Below are 26743 nucleotides of genomic sequence, written 5' to 3'. Positions count from 1 at the left end.
TTATAATTTTATTTACGCAAGTTTATCATTTAATATACCATATCATTATTATAAAATTGATTATAATACTATATAATGATCTTACTAACCTGTATCAACTTTTGCCACACGTATATATATATAATCATATTGCAAGGATCATAATAGAAACATTCAACACAAAATATATAAATCAAATGGTATTACAAAATCCTTATATCCGACAGGATTGCTCGCTTTAGCTGAATGATTATATCCCCAAATAGTTCACTCAAAATGCTGTGATTTTCCTGACTGAAACACCCTCCATTGGAGACTACGTCGCCTAAAAGGAAATTAAAGTAGAAAATTATATTAATTTCCGCTAAATATATTCATCAAGTTTGTGGTAATTGTTCTAGACGGATGGTGATTCATATTATATCAAATATTAAAACTTCAACTCAATACTGACTGTTGATAAACCTTTTATTTCAAATAAAGGCTTTATTCATGTCAGAATTTATAAAACAAATAATTTCAATGATTGAAATGGGATTTTTTTATTACAGTTTGTTTTTAAACACATTTTAAAACGCATTTTTTCACTGGACTTGAAAGGAATAAAATGTAAACATTTCTATATAGTTCTATATTTCTAGTAACCTTTTACGCAATTAATGTGACATTCCTATTTAACATGTTGCAGTGTAGGGTTTGGCTGGGAAATATTGAAAAAGAATATTTCTAAAAATTGTTCTTTTTTCTTAGAAGGTTGAGGAAGGTGGGGGTATGTTTGATTGTAGTTAGGCTGAGTAAACATTTTAGTGTCAAACAATGTAATTGATTGACAAGGATGATATAAAGCATATCATAATAATTGCATTGGAGGTTATATAGCAGTAATTCGGTCAAAAAGTAGTCGAAAGAAGTCCCTAATAAATAGATCCTAATTTTTCCATGTTTCGCTCATTTGCGCGTAAACTGGGGGCCAAATTGGCATTATTTCACTGGTGGAATGAATTTTACATAAAATAACACACTTTTCATGATTACGTTCGCATGTTTTTTAGTTGTTTACTTGAAAACGAATGTAGGGTGTTTATTCTGCGGACCGCTTTCTGAAATGCGGCAATATGAGGGTAGTTGACTTCCATTTCACTGCATACTATTCAACACACTTTTTTCTTTTCGTTTTCTTGTAGCAAATGTATGGATATCTTGTGGAAAATAGGTCTACGACGGAGTGAAAATCTAGAAACTGTATCAAAATTGATCTGAAGTAGCTGAATTTTATATGAAACAAAGAACAATTTCTTTTATTGGTATATAGCCTGGAAGTACCTTCGTTGAATTACCGGGCTAAATGCACTTAACGTAGACGCATAAACTGTACTATTTTCGACACAGTTTGCGTTCTGTCGTTAATCAAGAGAACCTTCCTGCTCTAAAAAAGGTAAAGACTGACTTATCATGTCACACACGTGTATCCCGCGAACTGCCATTTTATTACAATTGTCTCTAGGACACCGATGTAAATATACAGTGCAGTTCAAAAGACAGAAATTTTATATAAAAGATATGAGTTCCTCCAATAGCAGTATTCGTTCATTTAATCTTTAAAATGAATCATGCTATTGTTTAGGGGGTTTTCAGGCTTTAAAATTTGGCATTTCAGTCTTATGTACACTTTGTTATTTGAACTGCATACTGCAAATATTTTACATCTTGCATCTTGCACTTTCAGTTCGAATTGCAAATATAATTCTTATTTTGCGGTTCAAGATAGTTATTGAACAAAATATCCTTTATTTCAACAATTTATAAATGCCGAAAGTTTTTCACTGTGTTTTATAAAATTTAATTATCTTACACTTTATTTATTTTTGTAATAGAACATACTTTTATCCATGTAGGTTTTTTTTTACCAATAATCAGATCGAGGACACTGAATAGTAAGAGAGTCAGGACGGGTCATGGCATCAACATATCTCAAATATTGTATCTAAAGCATCGAAAATCCTTGGTTCTATGAAAATGCTAAAATTTAAAGTTGAATCCCATCTATATCTCTTATTTACGACCTCAGCTTCTTTAGTTTGGGATAATTGCGCACAATATGAAAAAAGATACCTTAGAAAAATTACAATATGAGGCAGCTCGGGTAGTTACTGGCCTAACAAGATCGGTTTCAATACAAAAATTACTATATGAGATAGGTTGGGTAACACTCTCCGACAGAAGAAAAATTCAAAAATTACTTTTAATGTACAAAGTCAAAAGCCAATTATTACCACAGTACTTGACACAGTTATTCCCCCCTACAGTTGACTTGACTCAGCCAATGGCAATCACTGCTGGTGAAGATATAATGCCGACTACGCTTCAGTAACAAGAAGAACTGGAATTTATTCCAAGTCTGTTTTACCATCTGTATTACAACTTTGGAATGATCTTCCGTTAAATATTCGTGACTCAGTAGTTCCATCTTTTTTCACTAAAGGCGAAAGATGTTCAGCCGTTCATCATGCCCTTATAAGAAATAACTGCAGTAATCTAAATTCTGATTTGTATAACAATCATCTCTTTCCGAGCACGCCCTGTGAATGTGGTGCTGAGCATTATTTTTTCACTTGCAAACAAGGCGGACATTATTCATTAATACTAGAGCCTTTCATCCTCTTAGCACAAAGAAACTCTTATTTGGCATTGATACTTTAACAGAATCCCAGAATGAAATACTGTTCAAAGAAGAACAAACTTATATTAAGAAGAGCAAAAGATTCAAATAATAAAAAAAACACTAACTCGAGTTCACCATAAAAATGTAACTGCAGCTTTTGTTTTAGCGAAAAATGGGGCGTGAGGGTGGGGGTGGGGAGGGGTGGTGTCAGTACTAGCGGCAACTTAACAATGGTATAACTTCCTGATTGTTAATTTCCTTATTATCTTTTTTTTTCGTATTTTGATAACATTCTGTTAGATATCTAACAAAATGAATATTTAAGTTCATTACTTCTTTTCAATGAATATTTTCCAAAATCTTTAATTATTGTTAAAATCTTGAAATTGTACAGCCAACCACACAACCTTAACACATTACTTTTGAGCTACCTATAAACTGACTGTTCTGGGGAGGGCCCTAGATAATGTTGAAATAACTTTTGGCCTAACCCATTTGTATGTATTTGATTTAATGCTTGTATTAAATGTGATGTATACATGTGTGAATATATATATATATGAGTAAAGTCCATAGATAAATTAGGCTATTGCTGAAACGTTGTTTTATAGATCAGTAAGCTAAATTAACTTTGTAATTGTTAACCGAAAAGCGATAACCCTATATGTGGTATCGTCATACTCTCGACTTTGACAACATGATACGATAGCACGACAACATGATGCAATAGTAGGACAATGCAAACATAAGCTTATGGCCAAAAAATGCTGATGATTTCGCGCAGCAATTGACACGTAAGGTCATGACGTCTATGACATCATTTTAACGTCAAAACTTTAGAAGCTTTTCTGCTGTAATTGATTTATTATTTTGGCATTATTTAACCAGTAGGCATCAAATCGGAGACAGTTGTTTGTCATTGTCCAGAGGAATGGATATACAAACATATATTGTCGTGAGTGTTGTAATTATCCGGTTCCGCTTCAAAATGGACATGCGCACATTCAAAATGAATGGTATGCTAGTAGTAAACATTTTAAGCTCTATGCAATAACGGGGTCTCCGTGGCCGCGTGGTTAAGGTCGCTGACTTCGAATCACTTACCCCTCATCGGTGTGGGTTCGAGCCTCACTCGAGGCGTTGAATTCTTCATGTGAGGAAGCCATCCAGCTGGCTTACGGAAGGTCGGTGGTTCTAACAAGGTGCCTGCTCGTGATGAAATAATGCACGGAGGGGCACCTGGGGTCTTCCTCAACCATCAAAGCTGGAAAGTCGCCATATGACCTATAATTGCGACGGTGCGACGTTAAACCCAACAAAATAAAATAAATAAATCTATGCTTTTACGTTCAAATAACAGGTGTGTTTTTAACAAGGTGATATCAATTAGTTTCATTTTTATTTTACTTATAATTCCTCGCAATTACAATAACTAAACAAATCTTAAGAAATGTTTTTGAAACGTTGTTGTCAGCAGAAAAATTTAAAACTCGAAGGTGGCAGATTAATACAGATAACAGTCAAAGAGGGACAAAGAGTGGTCTTTATTTTAAGTGATCTTTATTCATATAAATCCACTATAAATTTGAAAAATACAAACAAAATCAATTGTATTAAGTGCTCTGAGGTGAAGTATAGTACTGGTTTAACTGTGTTTGTCTCCATGATTCTATCATTGAGCTAACTTAATGTTGTTTTTTTATTTTAACAGTTGTTCCTGTTTTGTCATAAGCTACACTGTCAGGATCAAGGTCATATGATGTCATTTCAGTTAAGATGAGGAAGATATACCTGATGCACCTCTTGTGCGTGCAATTTGTTGCACGATAGGCCACATGGAAAGACAAATCAGAATAAACACCTGAACATTACATTCCGAGCGTGGTTGTACAAACAGTGTTGAGAAGCAATAGATAAGAAGCTACATTCACCACTCGGTTGCGAAGTCCACTACTTATATTCTTGCAAAAGTTAAAAGTGATTGACGCGGACGACTGGTTAAATTCACTGAAATATTTCATCTTTGTTTGGCCACCAAAACCATTCCATTGTTTTTCAGAATGGCTTGTCCGATTCTTTTCTGCAACTGTCCAAATGCGACCGTGAGTTTTATTTCACTTTTTTTAATCTGCTATTTCTCTTATGCTCAAAAATATACAATTTCAAATATATCAAAAGCTCTATAAGGTGAGATATTGGTGAATAATACAAGTAAGTACCATTTGAAAAGTAGATTGCGCATTTGCGCATAGATAAAGAACATGTATACAATATATGAAATGGTTTATAATTATATATTGAGATGATACACTCACAACTGCGACACATTTAATCGTTTGTTCAAATTAGCATATCTAAAGATAAACAATAATCAAAGCAAAAAGTCAAAATAAGAAAGCCATTTGAATTATAGTCTGTATGATATTTCAAAAATATTGTTTTTTGAGAAAGCCATATAGCCGACTGGTCCAGTTTTCTATTCACTTAGCGTCTGATAAAAGGTGTATTCTTACAGAGGTATATGGTAATACTAACAAATTATAACATAAAGCAACATAAATAAAAAAGGATAAAAAAAAAAGGTAAGGGTAAATTTCCTGGAATCACAGAGCACTCCTAACACAGCCATAGAGCCATGAATTGCAAAGTAGGACCGCAACAAAAATAAACTGTAACTGAAAAAATAGCAGATGGATGGCTTAAAAAATCCAACAAGTACATTCTGATTATATGCAAAGTACAAATTAGGTAAGTGGTAGATAGAAGGGTGGGGATGTTGGGGAAAGTGAAAAAAGCAAGGATGACTATTCAACAGGGAAAGCCACACTCCAATAACGCACTCTCCCTTAACCGTATTCCACAGCGCAGACAAGCAGGAAAAACAGCACTAGGAACGGCTGGCGGCAAAAAATCTGGTGAGCATTTAACCTCACTAATACAAAAGAGAGGGCTTAAATGCAAGGGGAAAGAGAAAAGAAACACCATCAACAAGCAAGAAAATACACGTAACATAAAGTAAGAAACGGACAAAAAACAAAAAAACAAGTGGAAAATGTGGCCACCGCCTTCGAACGGTCGATAACCGGTATAAAGGAAACTGGGGTTTTAATCGTGTTAAGTTTTTTAAGTTCTACTTAAAGACCCACCATAACCTAGTGACCTACTTTTACCTCCTACCTGAACTTCGTGAAAATCATTCTGATAATACCGCTATACTACAAGATGACAGATGGAAAATATAGGCTCTCCCTGAATTAATGTGTTTTCACAACTTCATCTGCAAATTTATTCAGTCAATATTGTACACTCTAGAAACAAAATTTGACCAAACTCAACATGATGAAACTAGTTCTGTGGATACCAGTACTGTTACATAGATTAAATAACATATTTAGACACTTTGCCTTGATCTATAATATGTCACAGTGACTGTCAATTTGTAACAATTTGTAACTAAATTTGTACTTTCTCTTATTTATCGTGCAAATCATGTATGATTACCATCGTGGAAATACAAAAGAATACAGTCATTTTGTGGCGCGTCATGATACATTTAGAAGTGTGTTTGTTTGTTTTGGATTTAACGCCGATTTCAAACAGTATTTCAGTTATGTAACGGCAGGTAGTTAACGTAACCAGAGTTCCCAGATTGTGTAACAGTACAAGCCTGTTCTCCGCAAATACTAGCTGCCATCTTCCCAATGTGAATCAGAGGTGGAGGACGAAATGTTTTCGGTCTGTTATCAAATCGCCACGGAGAACATACATCTCTCCCGAGGATTGAACTCACGACCCCACATGGCAATCTGGCCAGATGGATGGACAGAGTAAGATAAAGACCCCAGATCAGAGAGAGAAATCCTTTTTGATAAGGCCTGTCCGGCTATCTTAGCCTAGCTCTTTGCTAATAAACAGTATGGTTCTTTAATTTGCCCGGTGTATAGCACGGATACACGCGAAGGATTACGTGAACTGGAACAAATTTTGTAGACAGAAACATTCTAATCGGTGAGTTGACTAAGCTCTAACGACAACTTTCTGATTACTACAAAAAAGTTTTTGTCAAAAGGTTTCATCAGACAAGTTTGCCCTAATCTCTTTAACATGTTCTAGCGTATGAATTTACTAACATGTACAGTCAGTGAAATATAACTAGCACATAAACTTTCATATAAGTATTGAAGCAGCTGCCGAGTGATAAAGACAGCTAGCCTTACCACAATTGGAAGCAAGATTTTTAAAGTTTCAATAAAGTTTAAGGTTTAGGAGTATATCATCAAAATACAGAACTATTTGATAAACGAACAACATCTTTACCAACAATCAACCTAACGATTACGCGTTCTGTCATACTGTCGTGTACAATGGATACTTAAAATATTCTGAAAAAGTTGTCCCCCTTTAGAAATGAATGTCATTAGTAAACAATTGCTGAAAACTATGTTCCATCTAGTTATCATGTTAAATGTCAGCACTGGGACATTATTGGAAATACATCAAAACAACGATATGTAACAGGTCTTTGAAAATATTGAGTTTTTAAAGGCGTAGAACTGTCCGAATGTGTGGCCCCTTTATGCAGTCCTTTTTCGGAATTCAATCTATCTATCCGAATACTGTCAATTGTTTTGGAGAGTAATATACATGTTTTATACACAGATCAATTTTCATGTGAAACAATCCTTTCTTTCAATGATCTGGCGTTGTTTTGTTTTTTTCTCAAAAGGCACTGGTCTTTTTGCAGCACCTTCTGAGACTACATAAGCATATTCGGTCAACTGATGTTAACAATGAACACCAATTACGTCAAACATTGTCATATTGGGTAATATTTAATCATTTGTGATAGGAATTAAGCTTTGCTAATGCACATTTATTATTATAGTATATGTTATTAAGCACATTTAAAAATATATATTTAGCCAGTTCAATCACGGTAATTATATTTTTGGTATGAAATCAATTTGGTGTGTTTAAAATGTAGACCTTCGGTTGATACCGTTACACATCAAGTTTAATCCAATCTCAAAAGAAATAGCATAACTGATCTCATTCTGTAAATGAATGCAATAAAGTGTAGATAAAGAAAAATCTTATACAAACGTATAACAAAAATGTTTCTTATAGAAACTTATGTCATCGTGTACTTATTATCTCTGTGATCGCTTATTTATGTTAATATACGGGTATGATTTAATTAAAAGCCTTGATAATGAATGGAAAACCAATCCGAAATAATATCATATTAAAAAATTCTTTCATCATTTCTTCATCTTCTATGCGTTTGCTATCGCGTTCTATAGTCATCAAATGTTTGCATACGTTGAATTTCCCTAAACACGAGAAGGAAAGTACAATGTCATAGTAGAAAGAATCACCTGTATTTTTATCAAATGTTAGTATTTGTTGAATAAACCTAAACATGAGAAGGAAAGCACAATGTCATAGTAGAAAGGTTCATCTGTATTTTTGTTAAATGTTAGTACTTGTTGAATTACTAGTAATCTAACTGCAGGAAAACATGTTAGTCGCGAGTATACTCTTCTAGAGTGAGGAGATTACTGAAGATGATGATGATGATGTTGATGATGACATGGCAGGATATTGTATCAATACTTTTGTCAATACTTTCATCACATATCAGTATATGTTGATTTCCTCTCAATATAGAAAAGCATACTGTCAATGTAGAATAGTGTATCAATATTTATTCATTCGTCACCTGTTGAATTGCTCTTTGTTCGAGAAAGCGGGATGACATGATAGAAATGATAAAATAATGTATCTATATATCTGTCACATATATATGTCACATGTTAGCATATGTTGAATTGCTCTCAATATGGGAAAGAACAACGTCATGGCAGAATTTGAACTGCTCCTGAAAACAGACAATATAAGAACATAAATCAGCCATTCATTCAGAAGTATATTTGCTGATAAATGGTGAGATTGTTATTTTTTCCTTCGAGTGAATAACTGCAAAAAGTTTCATAACTGATCTAGTCGTGACTTAAACTGAAATATAAATGATATTGTTCACGGTTGAAGAAATGTTTGATCTAACATGTAAAACAAACGTATTTCAAAGATCACCAATTTAAAAAGAGGCTATTTACTCGAAAGTTATGAATATTTCCATTATACTTGTAATATTGATTATGAAATGAAGCGGCAATCCAGCGATTAGAAGAAATCTTAATAAACGTACTGGTACATTTGACATATAAAGAGATACTAGTATTAGGTAAACTACAAATGCATATGTAAATAAATACATAACATAAAGAGACATGTACATGAATGCACGTACACATAAACTTTGCAGAAGGCAGAGGATAACAAATACGTCATAAATGCGCGAAGACAAATCAAATGAAGATCAAACATAAACAACAAAACAAACTATCAAAAATCTTTTAAGGACATATAAATAATATCATCAAAATACAAAACTTAAATAATGAATTCAAATTAGCTCTCTTATATCTTTTATTAACTCACAAAGTTTGGAACAATCTGTTGGCGTCTGACTTTCAACTGACGTATCACTAGGGGGATTGAAACTTCCTTATCGAATCTCAAACGCTCAAAAATATTCATCAAAACTGCGACTAAACCGCTTCGTTCAGCACCATTCCTGTAATAGTAATATAAACACTGATTTTCAAGAATAGTACATTGAAACGAAACATTATAAAAGACTTGTTGCTGCTTTTCTAACATAATTGAAATAATGATGTATAAATAACATCTGTCTAAATTTCCGTCGCCGAGTGATTAATGTCGCTTACTTCAAATCAATTGTCCCTCATCGAAGAGGGTTCGGAACCTCGCTTGAGGTGCGGATTCTTTTATATGAGGACGCCATTCAACTGGCTTATGGAAGGTCGTTGGTTCTACCCAGATGCCCGCCCACGATGCATGATTGACCAGCATGTGGGGGTCTTCCTGCACCATACAAAACCTGGAAAGTATCTAATTTAAAATCCAAATGGCCTACAATTCTCGATTTGATGTAAAACCCCGGAAAAAAAATCCATAAAGGTTTTGTGTTGATATAAATAGCCAGTTTCAAATTGTTAACGTTACGAAACACAGCATTTCACAAAGTAATATGTGAGTATATACACCTGCTTCTGTGATATGAACAAATAAGCAAGCTTTTAACCGGTAAACGGTGTCATCTGAACGGTCGCTGATTGTAAATGTTGTCGGAATTCAAGTGAGTTGATACCCAGTTTATTTAGAGGCGGTCATTTTTCAAAATCATGCAGAGCGGACGCAGATGTCCAGTAGTAAAATTGACTGACATTCGAAACAAAGGTTCGTGAGTCCGAGACCCCCTAGTCAAACTTAGAATTACTAGCATCGGGGTAACAGCTTCATGTTTGGAAGCTGGACACCCGGTACGCTAATGAACCAGGAGATATTCTGCAAATAAAGCGTATTCTGTATCTATCTATTGAAATTACTAATAAAGCTTGTCAAGGAGTCGCCTATATTGCTTATCGGTAGTGTACACACACATACGCACATACACACGCGCACACGTACACACACATACAATAATGATAATCCGTCCAACACTCATTAAATGTAGGTAATTGCTCACAAAGTCTATGACTATCTTATGTTTTAAGTCAGTCATTTCCAGTTCTGATCAACAGCTGTTCTTTTTTTAGTCGGGCAAGGTCAGTCTAAAAATCTTGCAATAATAACGTAAATAAGGAAACTATCAATGAGATTCAGTTGCAACTTTATTTCAGTGACAGTATTTTTTGTAATATATATAAAGGTTATGACTTACAGACATTGGATCAGTATTGTTTTATTGTCGTTTTGTCTCTGCAATGTTTCTAACTCTTCCAGAAAATATAACATTTTGCAGGGATCCGATGGTACCAAACTTGTCGGTGGCCATTGCTTGAACATAAGTTGTGTAACCGAGCGCTTCTACAAATTAATACAAATCAGATATTATAGGATGAATGCATGGTGTACGCATATTGAATGACAATTCATAGAATTGTTGATTCAAAAATGCACTGTAGAGAGGTTCCATCAATGCAAAGCCACTTAGGTTTAATACAGTTTATTGGAAAATGAAACTTGACGATGTCCTAGTTATTGTGCCTTTTTATGTCTGCAACAATTCCTGGAGGGGTATCGAGAGCCGTACTCCACAGTTAAAAGCTGTATGACCTAATACTGTGATAATGTGACTTGAGGTCCATAACAAACAAATAAGAAAACTTAACTGGACATGAGCAGTGCTCTAAATATTTAAAATGTTCGCGAGTTACTTCTTTTTACATACAATTGTCTTCCCTTTATTTCCTGCCTATTTCTGTTATCAATGTTATTTGATTACTTTCGTATAAATACCTCTGACCGAAATGTTAACTGGTAATCACGTTTGGTGTAATTCATCTGGTCGTCTTCCGCAACGAATGCCATAGAATATGGGCCAAGCTTAACAGATCCTTTCTCTGGTAAATAGGTACCGATCTATATATTTTAAAAATATAATTGATTAAAATTAGAAAAAAAATCTGATTTGGAACATTTGTACAACAGCACTTTTATCAAATTGTTATAATGTCGAATGCACAATCTACATCAGTCCTTGAAAGACCAAAAATGGAGAGTATGGTACTTCATCTGACTTTGAAAACAAAAACAAGTACCGAACAGGGAAAGCCTCGTTCCAAAAATGCACGAACACTCGCCCCCAGCCCCACCTAACCACAACCTAGCACGAGTACGTGCACACCCACAAACGAATCAAACACACGTAATCTAAAAGCACAGTGAGGTACTGCCAAAAACATTAATGGGAAGCTTAAACCGGTTAATGGTGCACCCAACCTTACCTTTACCGCCACCATTTTCCAAAGTCAAAGGACAGTGTAAAAAAAGGATATAGGAAAAAGGCATGCTATATATAACACAAATATGATCTTGTTTATGTATATAAAACAATCCTGAAGAAGCAAAAACAAATGTACCGAATGCCTTTACAGAAGACAGAGCAACAGGGAAAACTTAAGGGTCCGACGAAACAGGCCAGAAGACAGAAATCAAAGTAGCTCTGCCAAGGGGGAGTTTTCAACTACCCATCGTATTGACGACATATTGTTTGTTTAAATTTACAAAAGTGGGAATGCATTTATTTGCTAATTATATAATAATACCGTGCTGTATATAATTTATCTAACACCTTTCAATAACATGAACCAGGATATGACAAAATGTATTTACATCATCATCACCATTTTCTTGAAAAGCGACAATGACCTTGACCTCCTGCTCATAAACTAGACGACAACAGTCGATAGCTGTAGCCTGCATTGGTGTCTGGGTCAGAATGTAGCCAAACTTATCTCGGTAGCCCTAAAAGCGTATAACAAACGTTCAGTGAAATATACTCTGTCTTTTTCAAACAGATGAATTATATAAAATAAATAAAATGCTTTTTATATCGCAAATATTATTTCTTTGTTATTGTGTCTATCAATACGTATGACATTTCAATTGTTATATAACTTTAATTTTACAAAAGGGCATGATTAAATACTCCATGCCTCCTCCGATTCGAATAGGTGCAATATATCAAATTGATTTAATAATATTTTATTGCTTAAATTTTAAAACAGATTCACATATCACTAGAAATGACTATTGTTTTATAACCAAATTAATAAATGCATGAATAAATGATATATAAACAAACGGGTTCGGTCACTATTAGAGGGCTGGCCCCTCCAAGTTGTCACACTAAATTTTACAAAATAAGCATCACTGTCTTTGTAGTTCACAGTAATTAAAACGGCTTAAAGAAATTATATGATTACAACAAAATGATTATTAATACAGTGGCAAATAGAAATGTAACTAGAAAGGGCAAATACTATCTTTTGTTCATTTGAACACAACTCTGATCAAAGGAGCCTGTAATTCTAATCTAGATTCCATCATTCTAGTGTTATTGTTTTCATGAAATGTTACACATGCTGAAATATATCTTTCTACAAAATAAAGATAAACAGTAGATTGGCCTAGTAGAAATCCAACTTGATATTCATGTATAATGTAATTTTCATTTAAAACAAAATAAAATATTTATTCATGTTACACTTACTTCCAAACTTGAATATTTATGAGGTTGAAAAGACATTTTGAAAAAAGTAGTTAATGGTTTACAAATTGTGTTACAAGAATCCTTTAACATTTTCGGATCCGCAGAGTCTGAATTTATTTGTTACATGATTTGATTAATTGTCTGTAAAACGCTTGTTCTGTACTAGTGATGTCCTCCTAAATATTGTTTGTTTTCACCGAACTATCTGGCAAACTGGAATTTAAATCATCAGTAGTTAAAATTGATGGAACAAAATGTAGTTTCTATCTATAATGATCAGATTATCATTTGCATAAAGCATAATTGTTTCACAACTCGAACTTTCTTTTGCCAATAGTTTAACTATTTTCCAGTATTGTGGTTTATCAGTTATTGAGATTAGATCATAAAGTGCAAAAACAACCCTATATTAGAGAAAAGTTCCTTTTCATATATTTTATATTATTGACTTCATTTCTAAGCATTTTATAAGAGTACACGTTAAAGGTTCTTCCCGAGCCGTCAGCTTTTCTTTTTGTCTTTTGCGTTTTCTAGAATTTCAAAGTTCCGAGTTATACCAAGACCTGTCAACTTGCCTATTGTTTCAAACATCTGGAGTAAACATGACTATGATTCTTCAAGAAATGTACTTGTAAAAGTCTGCGTTGTGGAATTTATTTTATTACAAAAACAGGACATATCATTCTATCAAATGACTCTCTTGATCAAGTTTGTCAAAGTATGCGCTATCTGCGGAATCTTATCAAATGCATGCGTTCCAAACATATCACTGATATTTTTGATTGTTTCAAAATCATAAATATAATAATTAGTTAAAGCAATTCGGTCTAGTAATGTTACGGAAAAATCACTTGTAATTCAAGAAGGCACATTTCCGACATTAAAGATATTATTTCAAAACTCGTGATTATAAATGTAACAATTTCTCAATGCAAATTTTTATTCAACATATATTTCACAGTTCAACGGCTGAATGTTGTGGACAATATTAGCGGCATTTGTTTGTTTCAAATTCAATTTCTATCCAAATAGATTCCGACAGAGGGTTCTGTAAAGCAGTTATTCTTCAAAACCATAATTTATATGGTATGTGAATAAAAAAATTTCTGCATGGAACCTCTTTCTTATCGCAAAGTCACTTTGATCTTGACCTCTGATCTTGTGACTTCAAAATAATAGTGGTAATCTTCCGAACAGAGGCAATTATCCAATTAACTATATGTCAAAGCGTTCTTAAGTGTTTGAGCGGAAACCGACTATTGCCTCTCTATGATCTTGACCTTTCCTTAACAGACATTCAAAACGTCTGACCTGCAGCAATTATCCAATGAAGTATGACGATTGTTGGTCAAAGCGTTCTTTAGTTATTGTGTAGAAAAAGTTTTTTGTCTCAAGGTTACTGAGACCTTGACCTCTTCTGACACTTAAGACAACAGAGGGGTCACCTACTGACCAAGGCAATCAACATGAAATTAGACTTAACAATAAAAGGTAAGGGTAGATATAAGTTGAATTTAGTCTTATTTGGGTTTACTCAGTCTCTTAGTCACTGTGAGCCTTGCCTTTCACTATTAACCATCAAAACAATAGTGTCCACGACTTGACTACTCATCCAGTGAAGTTTGATCAATTTTAAACCAAGCATTCTCTAGTTCTTGATCGAAAAACAAAAAGTTTACCTACAGACCGACCGACAGACCAGCAATGAGCAAAAAAACAATATACCCTCCTCTCATCAAGTGGGGCATTATAAAGCATAAAAATACCAATTAAAGATACTAAATACATATTTTTGCTATTTGCTATCTTTTCGGTTGAAAATAATTCCACATCAGTGGTCCCAGATGCATTTAATGTACATTGTGTATATATCTGTTTTCTTACAACACCAAGAGCACTTCAAATTTAATCTTACCGGAATAAACACAGCATTAATATAATCTGTGCATCCAGGCACTTGTGTAAGCAGAAATGGCCGGAACTCGTTTGCTGAAAACGAAAAATATTTAAATAATTATATGTCTTCAAAAAGCGCAAAATATTATTTCTACTCTTGACGGAACTAATTAGATAATGGAAACGCTTAACTTACAACACAGAAGTATTGTATTAACGATACTTCTAGAAGAAATTCGTCTTCCCTTCATATATACGTATATCATTAATGTATGTATTTTCTCTCCATAATGCCACTTTTGTTATGTCGAAATAAATCCAAGATCCCGTTACTCATATTCAAATGTATTTATGTCTCGATGTGCCAAAGCGTAATTTGCTTCCTAGAAAAGCCGTGACGTTGTATTGCAAATACAAAAATAAAAAAAAAACTATACACTACTATTGAAAACATTTGTAAACAACGTATTCTAAGTCTTTTAACAATAATATGTACACAATCCAACAATTGATTGTATATACAAAATACGTAGTCTAACCTCATAAATGCAAACAATTTAAAATATATCTCAGTGAAAAGACTTCTAAAAAGTATTTACGTGCAAGTATATTGTCGTATCTATTTTTCTTTTTGTTCTCTGTTCTCTTTGCTGATGTATAATTATCATCCTCCGAGTCGTTTCCACTGGCAGTTCCTGATTCTCCCATCAGAGCCTGAAATAGTTAAAAACGACAACATGGCGTTTTAGTATGTAATATATTGCAGTATTTCATAAGTACAATTGAAAAAGCGTTATCTTATTGTGTCCCGTTATGAGTATCGCCGCATTTTGTGAGCTCGAAACAGCAAAAGTACCATAGTACGATGCTGAAATGTCGAAATAATGAAGCTGCGATGATGAAAACTTGAAACCACATGACGAAAACCTGAAACTACGATGTTGAAAGCTCGAAACAACGAAACTACGATGGTGAAAAGTCGACATTGTTTCGTACATTCGTCATCGTACTTTCAACTTTTCACCATCGTGGTTTCGATGTTTCTAATTTTCAACGCTATGGTTTTGTTGATTTGACTTTTCACTGTGGTACTGTCGGCTTTCCGCCACTGTAGTTTCCAGTTTTCAACATCTTACTATCGCCTTCCTTTCGCTCATGTGCACATGTCTGTTTACCGTTACACAAGGTAGAACATAATCCTGTCGTCTTAAGATGAAGCTGCTTTGTTACCATTGTATTCGTTGTTTTAAATTCCTTGCGTATGTGCATCTGGAAAGCGATATTACGATGGTAAAAAGTCGAACGTTCGATGGTAAAAAGTCGAAACTTCCTTGTTGAATAGTCAAAATAACAAATCCACGACGTTGAAAAGTCGACACAACGAAACTACGATGGTAAAAAGTCAAAAGTACGCCTATAACCATTTTAAAAGCAGATCATCATTATTATAAATAAACATTGAAAAAAAAATCATGATCTAAACAACTAAAAAATAAGAACAACACTGAGTCTACGGCCACTGAAATTGTTTTTGATGTTAACAGAATCTATAAACAGATTAATTTGAAGCAACCAAATCAATTCGGATTCTACCTCGTACTGCAAGTACAGTTTCGTCTTTCTGGTCTTCGAGTCAATCTCTTTGAGCTCACTGTATACGCCGTGAAACTTGTCCGTGTGTACAGGTTGCGATGGTAACACCAGTGCTTCCACAATGATACCATGTAGGTACTTATATTGTTCCTAAAAGATTCACTATTCATGTTTGTGTGCAAGAGATATTCATCATATTAACATTTAATATGTAATTTGTAAACCGCAACGTACTACACTAATCTTTGTTAATATTTAAGCTAAAAGTCTTTGAAGTATCCGATGCCGTTGCTTCTAAGTAAACTCTTTTTGAAGTCGTTGACAGATCTAATAGAAATATTTATAAACAGGACTGACAAAAGGCAGTGGAAAGTAAGCCAAATTGCCTGTGCGTCAGTAAAAGCCACGTTGGCTATAATACGCGAAACAAGAAAAATGTAAAGCCTTTTTCCTAGAAATCAATACAACAGATCTATAATGGCGATGAAAATATGAAAGTGTTAATCTTTTATTTTGCATAAAATACATTTGGACAACTGAAAGAAATCAATATAAATAGAAAAATACATACACATCATTAATATTAACATATATTGATATTTGTTTGTTCAACAAGAAATAACTTATGTTTGAAAAGCATGTATTCTATACAATATGACAACACTTCTAAGTTTCATAGAAGAAAAACATACATTCATGTATAGTTCACTTTGATAACAATGGAACCTGTTGGATTAAGTCGAAAGGAAAAAGCTGGAAATACCAAAACCTGATATATTAGTAATGTAGCAAATTCAGTTGAAATAAAATGTAACAGATGACTATATTGTTTACAGACCACATACACAGGTGACTGGATAGCACCACAATACAAATTTATTCAGAATACTGTTTTACTTGCGACTAAATCCAGCAGGTTTCATTGTTATCAAACGGAATTATGCATGAATGAATGTATGGTTTTCTTTTATGAACCTTAGTCCTTTTCAAACATAAGTTTTATATTCATATATATATATCAAAAAACCTACCAGAAAGACAAAGAACAATTACAGTTAACTTAATCTGTAATATAGGAAAGAATGAACTATAACACCAGAGAAAACGATTTTCTGTCAACACTAATTGAGATTTCAAATGTTTTTGGGGGCAGTATCTTATTTCAAAGCGTATTTGAATAATTAACATCACCCATTAGGGTTCTAAAGACTGTTTGTGAGCGCAATCAATACAGCTGAAAACCTAAACTGTTTAATCATGTATACATACTGGATCGCCATAAATGTTTTTGTAGAATACAAAAATGATATTTAATTAAGTTTAATTTGGGCTTATTTTTGAAGTTTTATTATATGACTTGAAATAAGTTATTGCTGTCGCCCAACAAGGCACAATTTTTACTGGCTTAGAATGTGCTGAGCGATGTGAAATGGTTGATATACAGCAACTCATACTGAATGAACAAGACTGCTTTCTATAGATAACACTGCTGTAGCAATTAAAAACAAAATATGGTAATAAACTAGCCGCTTAACACGACAAAACAGGGAGATGTTTTAGGACTGATTTTGATAGAGGCTATTATTGGACGATAGCAGAAATGCATGTTACCTTCCGCGGTTTCAGGTCCCTGCTTGAGCAGAACTACTCTTTTGCACATGTTGTAAACACCAAAATACAATTAAGATACATCCGCGGAGGTGTTTATACATCGATGGACATGAACCTTCTAAAGCGGCGTATGATACCTTCTGATAAAATGTTATACATTTAACTATTTAACTTTCTATTCGTTTCCCATACGAAAAGTGTAAACAAAATATTATTGTGTGTGTTTTTGAAAGTTATGAAACCTCAGCCATTGTGAATTTGTTTGGAAATGCATTGTGAATGTCTTTCTAAGAATTACCTAAATATCTGGTTCGTGTCCTCTGTTCTTTTTTCTTATTACGGACACTCTTTATTCTCTGTCTAGTGCTCCATTTTCTACATTGCCGAAGCTTGATTGACATTAGTCGATCACACTTACGACTCTTTCCTGCATTTTAACTGTTTCTTCTAGAGATCCCAGGCCTTATTCAGAGATTCTATATGGAAGCACATTATGTTTTATACTTTTCTAGAGACTGTAAGGTATTTCAAATCTTTTTATTTATCTTTGAGGTGGCTTTTCAGTATCTTTGCTATATTCAATGGATAATGCCATACCCTGCTAAATTTTCTTCCGTTGTTAAATAGGATTTTCTCAAAGTTCTAGACATATGTGAACAATATTTTTTTTCAAAATCTAGTTTGTTTCAATCAATATTCAAGGAAAATTAAAAATGTTCTGTCATTGCTTTTTTGTATGCCTAAATTATGGATTTAACAATTATCACGTCGTCCCTTCAAAGTATTCTCCCTGTGGAGTATCACAGGGTTATTATATTAATATAACTTTCATAAATGTGCAATATGAATGAAATAAACAAATCAGATGTATTCCAATGCTTGATTTCAAATTTAAAATCACTCATTCATCATCTTTAGTTCTATTGTATAACTGTGAATATTTTGCATGCTGTTCCTGTTAGTTTACATTTCGCCTAACATGTACACACTGCTGTGACCTCTAGTCCGGATGTATATTACGGAAGCTCATGCAAGTTTTTTTTTCTGTAATACAGTAGACACCGTCGATTATATAACTGAACAATTATTGAAAAAGTCGTTTAACCCAAACACACACACACACACATTGATGAAAGTATAAAATATGTGGTGTATCTCTGCAATATGACATATTTGGACAAAGTGACTGGTGCACAATGGAAGATAAATTACCACTTGTTCAATATGTTCCGGTCATCAAGCTGCGCATTTTAGGTGAGAATTGTACGCTTGAAATGAGTTTGTGTGTTTTCCCGTTCATGACCATGGTTCTTGTATTATACCTACGGGGAGGGTATGACATGTAAAGAGATATTTTCTTTTTGGTCTTGTGCCAGTGCCCTGTTCATGCTTTTTTTTAGTTTTCCCCTTTGTTTGTTTAGGGCTTACTTTGAACTGTATTTCACTTGCTTTATTTGCCATGCTCTGTGCATTCAGATGATCTTCCCTCAGTTTTAAGTTTTTGGTACGGTTTACTTTATTAATATGCTTATCAGTCCTGACTCTATTACCGGTATTGTTGGAAATTCCAGAAAGCGTTGACAAGCGCGTCCTTCAAACTTGATCTTTCGCCTGAACTGAGTTATTGAATAAGATAAGAAATGTCTACCAGTATGTCTTAGTTTAAGTGTTATTATTCTGAACTTGTTGCAGTATGTTTACTATGATATTAAGCCATAGGGATGTGTTGGTTGCAAAGCCACAATATTTCAGAATAGACAAAATGGACTTGAAGATTAACAGCAACATGCTTAAGACATATTTGTGCCCACTTAAACTGTTCAGTTGTTTATTTAAAATATTTAAACATAAACAGAGAAATGTTGTATTGATTTTATTACATCTGTAGTAAGTGGGGCCGAGTTAGGCGATGGTCCACTACACTATACAGAATAGTCGGCAACCTGACGTCTTATTCAGTGGCCTACTACCTTACACTGGAACCAAAATAGCGTTAGAATTTAGACCTTAGTTATGGAATCGAACAATTATGTTGCTCTTCGTATTTTGCTTGTCCGAGATTAACTCCGCCCCGAGAGGTCAAATAAAATGCAATATATAAACAAAGTGGATAAGACAAGAAAAAAGTAAACTTTTACCATGTAGCACAAAACTAACGAATGAATAATTAATTATGTCCACATACGTATATGTTCCGTGTAGACAAACCAACATAAGAATTAAGCAACTAAAACATCTATAAAGAAATATTAGGAATTTCTATGGTTAAATAACTTTGAATTTTTCTTGGTTACTAAGTATCCTTAATCTCAAAAACAGCAATTATGTTTCCATCAGGTTCAGACAATACAGACTGCAGAAAAGTTTTGGAGAGCCGTCCCTCAGCAGAAAGTGGCGTATATAAGATAACTTTATGGAATTCAAAGAAAGTGATTCCAGTCTTCTGTGATATGGACAGTGAAGGTGGGGCCTGGACGGTAAGTCTTATGTGTGGTATGGACATTGGCGGTCGGGCTTTGACGGTAAATCTTTTATTATACAGACAGCGACGGTGGTGGATGGACTGTAAGTCTATGAAATGCAGAGTGACGTTGGGGGCTGGACTGTTAGACTTCTGTGATATGGACAGTGACGGTTGCGGGTTGGGCGGTTAGTCTTCCGTGATATGGACAGTGACGGTAGGGAGTTGGACTGTAAGTGTTCTTTAATACAGACAGTGACGATGGGGCTTGGACGGCAAGTCTTCTGTGATATGGACAGTGGCAATGGGTGTTGGACGGTTAGTCTTCTATGATATGGAAAGTGACGGCGGAGCTTTGACGGTATGTCTTCTGGATATGGAGAGTGAAGGTGGGTTGGACCGTAAGTCTTCTGTGATATGTACAATTACGGTGAGGATGGGACGGTAAGTCTTCTGAGATATGGACAGTGACGTTTGGGGTTGGACCGTAAGTCTTTTTGTTATGGACAATGAATGTTGGAGTTGAACGGCGAGTCTTCTCTGATATAGACAGAAAGGGGGTTGGACGGTTAGTTAATTGTGATATGTACAGTGACGCTTTGGGTTAGACGGTAGGACTTCCGTGGTACGGACAGAGACGATGGGGGCTGGACGGTAAGTCTTCTGTGATATAGAAAGTGACAGTGACGGTGGGGCTGGACGGTAAGTTTTTTGTGACATGGACAGTGACGATGAGGTTGGGACGTGAAATCTACTGTGATATGGACAGTGACGGTGGGGCTTGGACAAGAAGTCTTCTGTGATATGGAAAGTGACAGTGGGGGCTGGACGGTAAGTCTTCTGTGACTTGGACAGTGATGGAAGTGGACTTGACGGTAAGTCTAATGTGTATTTTTATGTGATATGGACAGTGACGATGGGGGTTGGACGGTAAGTCGATTATCAATAAAATGAGTGTGTTAGAAAATAAGTCTCATTTGCCGTGTTTTTTTTTTTTTGTTGTTGTTTTTTTGCGTTACTTTTGCATTATTCCGTAATGAATAAAACGCGTAGTAACGTGCATGTGTAACTTTAAGATGTCAAACTGTAAATTAAAACATGATAATAATATATATTTGTAAACGCAGGCTTTGACAGTTGTGCGCTTTAGCAAAATACTGAAATGATGATGTCAACTCGAGTAAATAATTTCTTCATGTGAAATTATATAATGAAATAGAAATATTCATTTTTAGTGTTTTCTAGGGTCCTCCGTGGCCGAGTTGTTAAGGTCGCTGACTTCAAACCACTTGCCCCTCATCGATGTTGGTTCGAGCCTCACTCGGGGCGTTGAATTTTTCATGTGAGGAAGCCGTCCAGTTGGCTTACGAAAGGTCGATGGTTCTACCCAGGTGCCCACTAGGGATGAAATAATGCACGGAGGGGCACCTGGGGTCTTCTCCCACCATCAAAGCTGTGAAGTCGCCATATGACCTAAAATTGAGCCGGTGTAACGTTAAACCCAGCAAAAAAAATAAATATTTTCTATGTAAAGAAAACAGTATTTCAGTCAATTATTCATTTTGAACCACCCAGTAAAAATCTCCCAATGTCTTCACGGGTCTACTTTGCAAATGTGTGACTCTAAGGCTGTGTTTGTGGTGTTTTGTGCTTCCGAGAAATCAATTATATTATCTTTTATCATTTTATACTTTGTATGATTTTCTTCAATAAGTTCATCTGTCAAACGAGTTATTTTAAACCATATCTGCATATACGTACACCATCGAAACAGAGACTCACATAGTAATGATAATACATTTTATGTATGTTAATTACCTTTTTATTTATTTGCAGGTTTTTCACAACCGGTTTGACGGTTTAACTGACTTTTACAGGAATTTTTCCGAATATGAGAATGGTTTTGGTGCACTTGATGGCAAATTTTGGCTAGGTATCTAATATGTTTTTGATAAAAATGTGATGATATGTTACATTATAATAAGTTTAAAGGGATACTATACCTTCAGAGAATATTTAGAAAAGTATATGCATAATTTCGATTCTAATTCGCTGTAAAAGCAGTTGGTGTTTTATTTGTGGCGCATTTGTACTTTGTTTATGTATGTTATGTTTAAACTGCGTCCGATATAGTATAATTATTTATCCATAATGGCTTGTGTTAACATGAACTTGGAATTTTTTGTTAGAAGTCTTTGCTCATGCTTTAAATTTGAATTTTTGATCTTTATTATCTTTAAGTTATAGTTATATTTTTAGTAATACATTATTGCGCATAAAGCTTTTTGTTTAAATTGAAGACGGACTCTCATGTGTGATTGTATGTTTAGTATCAAACATCCCACAGAAACCCTTAATGTAATTATGCATTTATATAATTTAATCCAGGAGAGTAGTATCTGAAGATTACAAAATATTATAAAAACTAGCAAAGGAAGATAGGAAATGGAAGGGTGTATTACTCGCGCATGGTATTTGTTTATGTTTTTATTGAGAAAACGGGAAGCGGGTAGAGAAACCATTATCTTTGACAAAATAGTTGTGCTACTTTTGAATCGTATTGACTTCAAAGAAAACCCTGAATTACCATGAATTAACCCTGTATTACCAATAAGGACATAATCGGCTTTTCCGATAACGTTTTAGTTGTCGCTTTCTCTTTATAACTGTAAAGATATTATTGTATGTTTGAATTGGATAAATCTCGAATTTACCCATATGTTTCAGCTGTCGTTTACAACCAACGCTCTTAACTTACTACTTGTAATTATGTATTGTTCCAACGCTCTTAACTTACTACTTGTAATTATGTATTGTTAACAGTAAAACATGTAATAATTTTAGGACTGAAATACATCCAAGAAACAGCTAGTCAAGGGGCAACGGAAATACGTCTGGAAATGAAGAAGAATAACGACGAAGAAGGCTACGAGACATTCAAGGACTTCAAACTTGAAGATGGCACAGATTATGCACTATCTGTCGATGGAAATTCAGGACAAAAATGCAAAGATGAGCAGGTACACTCATTAAAACGCCATTGAACGTTACTTTGTTTACAAAAAGTTAAATGAATTTATATATTTATCATATAAATCAACGCAAATTGTCCGATACTATAACTGAAACCTTGCATTCCCGTAACAATGAATGGCAGTCATGAATAGTTGGAAGGTGTTGTCCGTACGGGCATGAAATGCATAATGTCGCCTTTGTCAGACTTCTTTTAACTGATCGGAGACCAAAAACGTCCATGTACATTTAAAGCAAAATGATTGTCATATCGGTGTTGTTATGCACCATGGGGTTCATTTAATGAAAGTCTTGCTATGATACGCAAGTTGCTATGGTACGTGCGGGATGTTGCATAATTCATTATGTTTTATAAACATATTACTATATATAATTATAATAAGTTAAACTGGTTCTTCTTATATTTTGCTTGTTTGTTTCTTTGTTGTCTTTGTTTTGTTTTGTTTTGTTTGCTTCATATGGAATTCATTTTACATTTAAATGAACATTCCAAACAATTATTCATATAACAGAGTATCAATTTAGATATTGTTTTTTATTCCCATTTATTTACCTGTTAATGCGTACGTCGTTACTTGATGATATTAAGCATGTAAATACGAGTAAATGTACCTCATAAAATATCGATCGAACGATGTTCCTTTGCATTCAGTACACTCACTTGATAATGATTCATTCATGTGAAAAGTGACTTTTTCGGCGGTATCAAGGACGAATGATTTACGTCAAGAACTGAACCTGCAACATTTTGTTAGGCAATCTGTGACTTTCCACTTTTTCTGTTATATTTTTGTAACGTTAGTACAGGGTGAGTTGAAGGATCTAAGGTTAAGCCTGTACCCATCGTAAAATAATTGAAATAGTAATGCGAAGCGGCATTTTTATCATATCAGACGAACTGTGAAAGCATACCTCTCATTTAATTCATGAAAGTATTTGCAGGTTACATTCTAATTTCTTCATTATTAAGTTAGACTGGTAACAAACAAATATGTTGTCCACTTCTAAATAAAGTTTTTGTTATTATCATTATTATGTTTTATCCTATCACTCCAGATATATAGCTCCAGGCCTTCAGAATACCAGCCAAAATTTGAAAATTTCTTAGAAGTAACGTTTATATGTTAACATTAGAATAAAAAGAAAATAATACTATATCAATTACTTGAACTGATATGTTTTATATCTGTTGACCATTATATATACATGTATATATATCATTTTTCAGGTATATCCGAGAGAACTTCATTTGCTGACGATATTGGGTATCCATTCTCAACCTATGACAGAGATATGGATCTTGACAAAAGCAGGAACATTGCTATAGAAAGACACGGCGCGTGGTGGTATTCCTCGGGTACAAAACCGAATCTTAACGGGAGGTATTGTCAACCGGGTACAGTATGTAAAGATAGCGCAAATGGATATTCAGGTCACATTCATACTGGATTTGCGGGCTCAGAATCACTGAAGTCATCTAGGATGTTAATTAGACGTGTATGAAAAATCAAAACCCACACAGATAAAAACAAGACATGATAAGGAATGCAGTTCTTCTGTTTGTTAAAATCACATACAATTTGCTATCAGTTTTTAGCTCACCTGTCACAAAGTGACAAGGTGAGCTTTTGTGATCGCGCGGCGTCCGTCGTCCGTGCGTCCGTCCGTAAACTTTTGCTTGTGACCACTCTAGAGGTCACATTTTTCATGGGATCTTTATGAAAGTTGGTCAGAATGTTCCACTTGATGATATCTAGGTCAAGTTCGAAACAGGGTCACGTGCGGGCCAAAACTAGGTCAGTAGGTCTAAAAATAGAAAAACCTTGTGACCTCTCTAGAGGCCATACTTTTCAATGGATATTCATGAAAGTTAGTCAGAATGTTCACCTTGATGATATCTAGGTTAAGTTCGAAACTGGGTCACATGCCATAAAAAACTAGGTCATAAGATCAAATAATACAAAAACCTTGTGACCTCTCTAGAGGCCATATTTTTCATGGGATCTGTATGAAAATTGGTTTGAATGTCCACCTTGATGATGTCTAGGTCAAGTTTGAAACTGGGTCAACTGCGATCCAAAACTAGGTCAGTAGGTCTAAAAATAAAAAAACATTGTGACCTCTCTAGAGGCCATACTTTTGAATGGATCTTCATGAAAATTGGTCAGAATGTTCACCTTGATGATATGTAGCTCAAATTTGAAACTGGGTTACGTGTCTTAAAAAACTAGGTCAGTAGGTTAAATAATAAAAAAAACCTTGTGACCTCTCTAGAGGCCATATTTTTCATGGGATCTGTATGAAAGTTGGTCTGAATGTTCATCTTGATAATATCTAGGCCAATTTTAAAACTGGGTCAACTACGGTCAAAAACTAGGTCAGTAGATTTAAAAATAGAAAAACCTTTTGACCTCTGTAGAGGCCAAATTTTTCAACGGATCTTCATGAAAATTGGTCTGAATGTTCACCTTGATGATATCTAGTAAAAAATTGAAACTGGGTCGTGTGCGGTCAAAAACAAGGTATTTAGGTCAAATGATAGAAAAACTTTGTGTCCCCTCTATAGGCCATATTTTTCAAGAGATCTTCATGAAAATTGGTGAAAATTTTCATCTTGATGATATCTAGGTCAAGTTCAAAACTAGGTCACGTTTTTTCAAAAACTAGGTCATTAGGACAAATAATAGAAAAACCTTGTGACCTCTCTAGAGGCCATATTTTTCAATGGATCTTCATGCAAATTGGTCAGAATTTTTATCTTGATGATATCTAGGTCAAGTTCAAAACTGGGTCACATGAGCTCAAAAACTAGGTCACTATGTCAAATAATAGAAAAAACAATGTCATACTCAGTTCAAAACTGGGTCACGTGGGGACAGGTGAGCGATTCAGGACCATCATGGTCCTCTTGTTAGATAAAGAGGGCTGCCTTAATACAACATTATTAACATAATTGAATCATATCTCCGCTATTTCATAAACTGGCGACAAGCCATAGTTATTCTTAGGTTAGTGTAATTTTAGTCTGAATATTGGTGGTCAATTTGATAAGTAGGATATTCTAAAGTAATGGTTCGGACTGAATTAGGCTGATCAGTGTGATTATAAGAATATAAGAATATTTTAATGAGGCTGCTTATTGGGATAACAAGTATTTTCTAATGTATTGGTCTGAATCCGGTTGATCGGTGAGATGAGTGGGATATTCTTACGTTTCACTTATTAGTTGATTAGTCTAGAGGTCAATTTTCGATTTTTTCCTTTCCGGATTTGCTTCCTGTAAAATTGTCATTATTGTCGTTTTATTATTTTCACTACCGTTTGCAAATTTTGGGGTATTTGTTTTAAGATATTGAACTTGCAA

At 34.4% G+C, this 26743-nt stretch overlaps 1 protein-coding gene across 1 annotated transcript; it reads right to left on the bottom strand.

Moving 5' to 3' along the window:
* Positions 1–4179: 4179 nt before the first annotated feature.
* Positions 4180–19346, bottom strand: LOC128557395 (receptor-type tyrosine-protein phosphatase alpha-like). Its single transcript, XM_053544734.1, has 9 exons — positions 19314–19346; positions 16275–16424; positions 15281–15395; positions 14701–14774; positions 11906–12037; positions 11030–11152; positions 10452–10597; positions 9146–9281; positions 4180–8522 (listed from the first exon to the last, which is right to left on the bottom strand). The coding sequence occupies exons 1-9, from the start codon at positions 19344–19346 to the stop codon at positions 8451–8453; spliced, it is 981 nt and encodes a 326-aa protein (XP_053400709.1). The 3' UTR covers positions 4180–8450.
* Positions 19347–26743: the final 7397 nt, after the last annotated feature.

Source organism: Mercenaria mercenaria, chromosome 5, assembly GCF_021730395.1.
Source record: "Mercenaria mercenaria strain notata chromosome 5, MADL_Memer_1, whole genome shotgun sequence".
NCBI lineage: Eukaryota > Metazoa > Mollusca > Bivalvia > Venerida > Veneridae > Mercenaria > Mercenaria mercenaria.
This window is presented reverse-complemented; position numbering and strand designations above follow the sequence as displayed.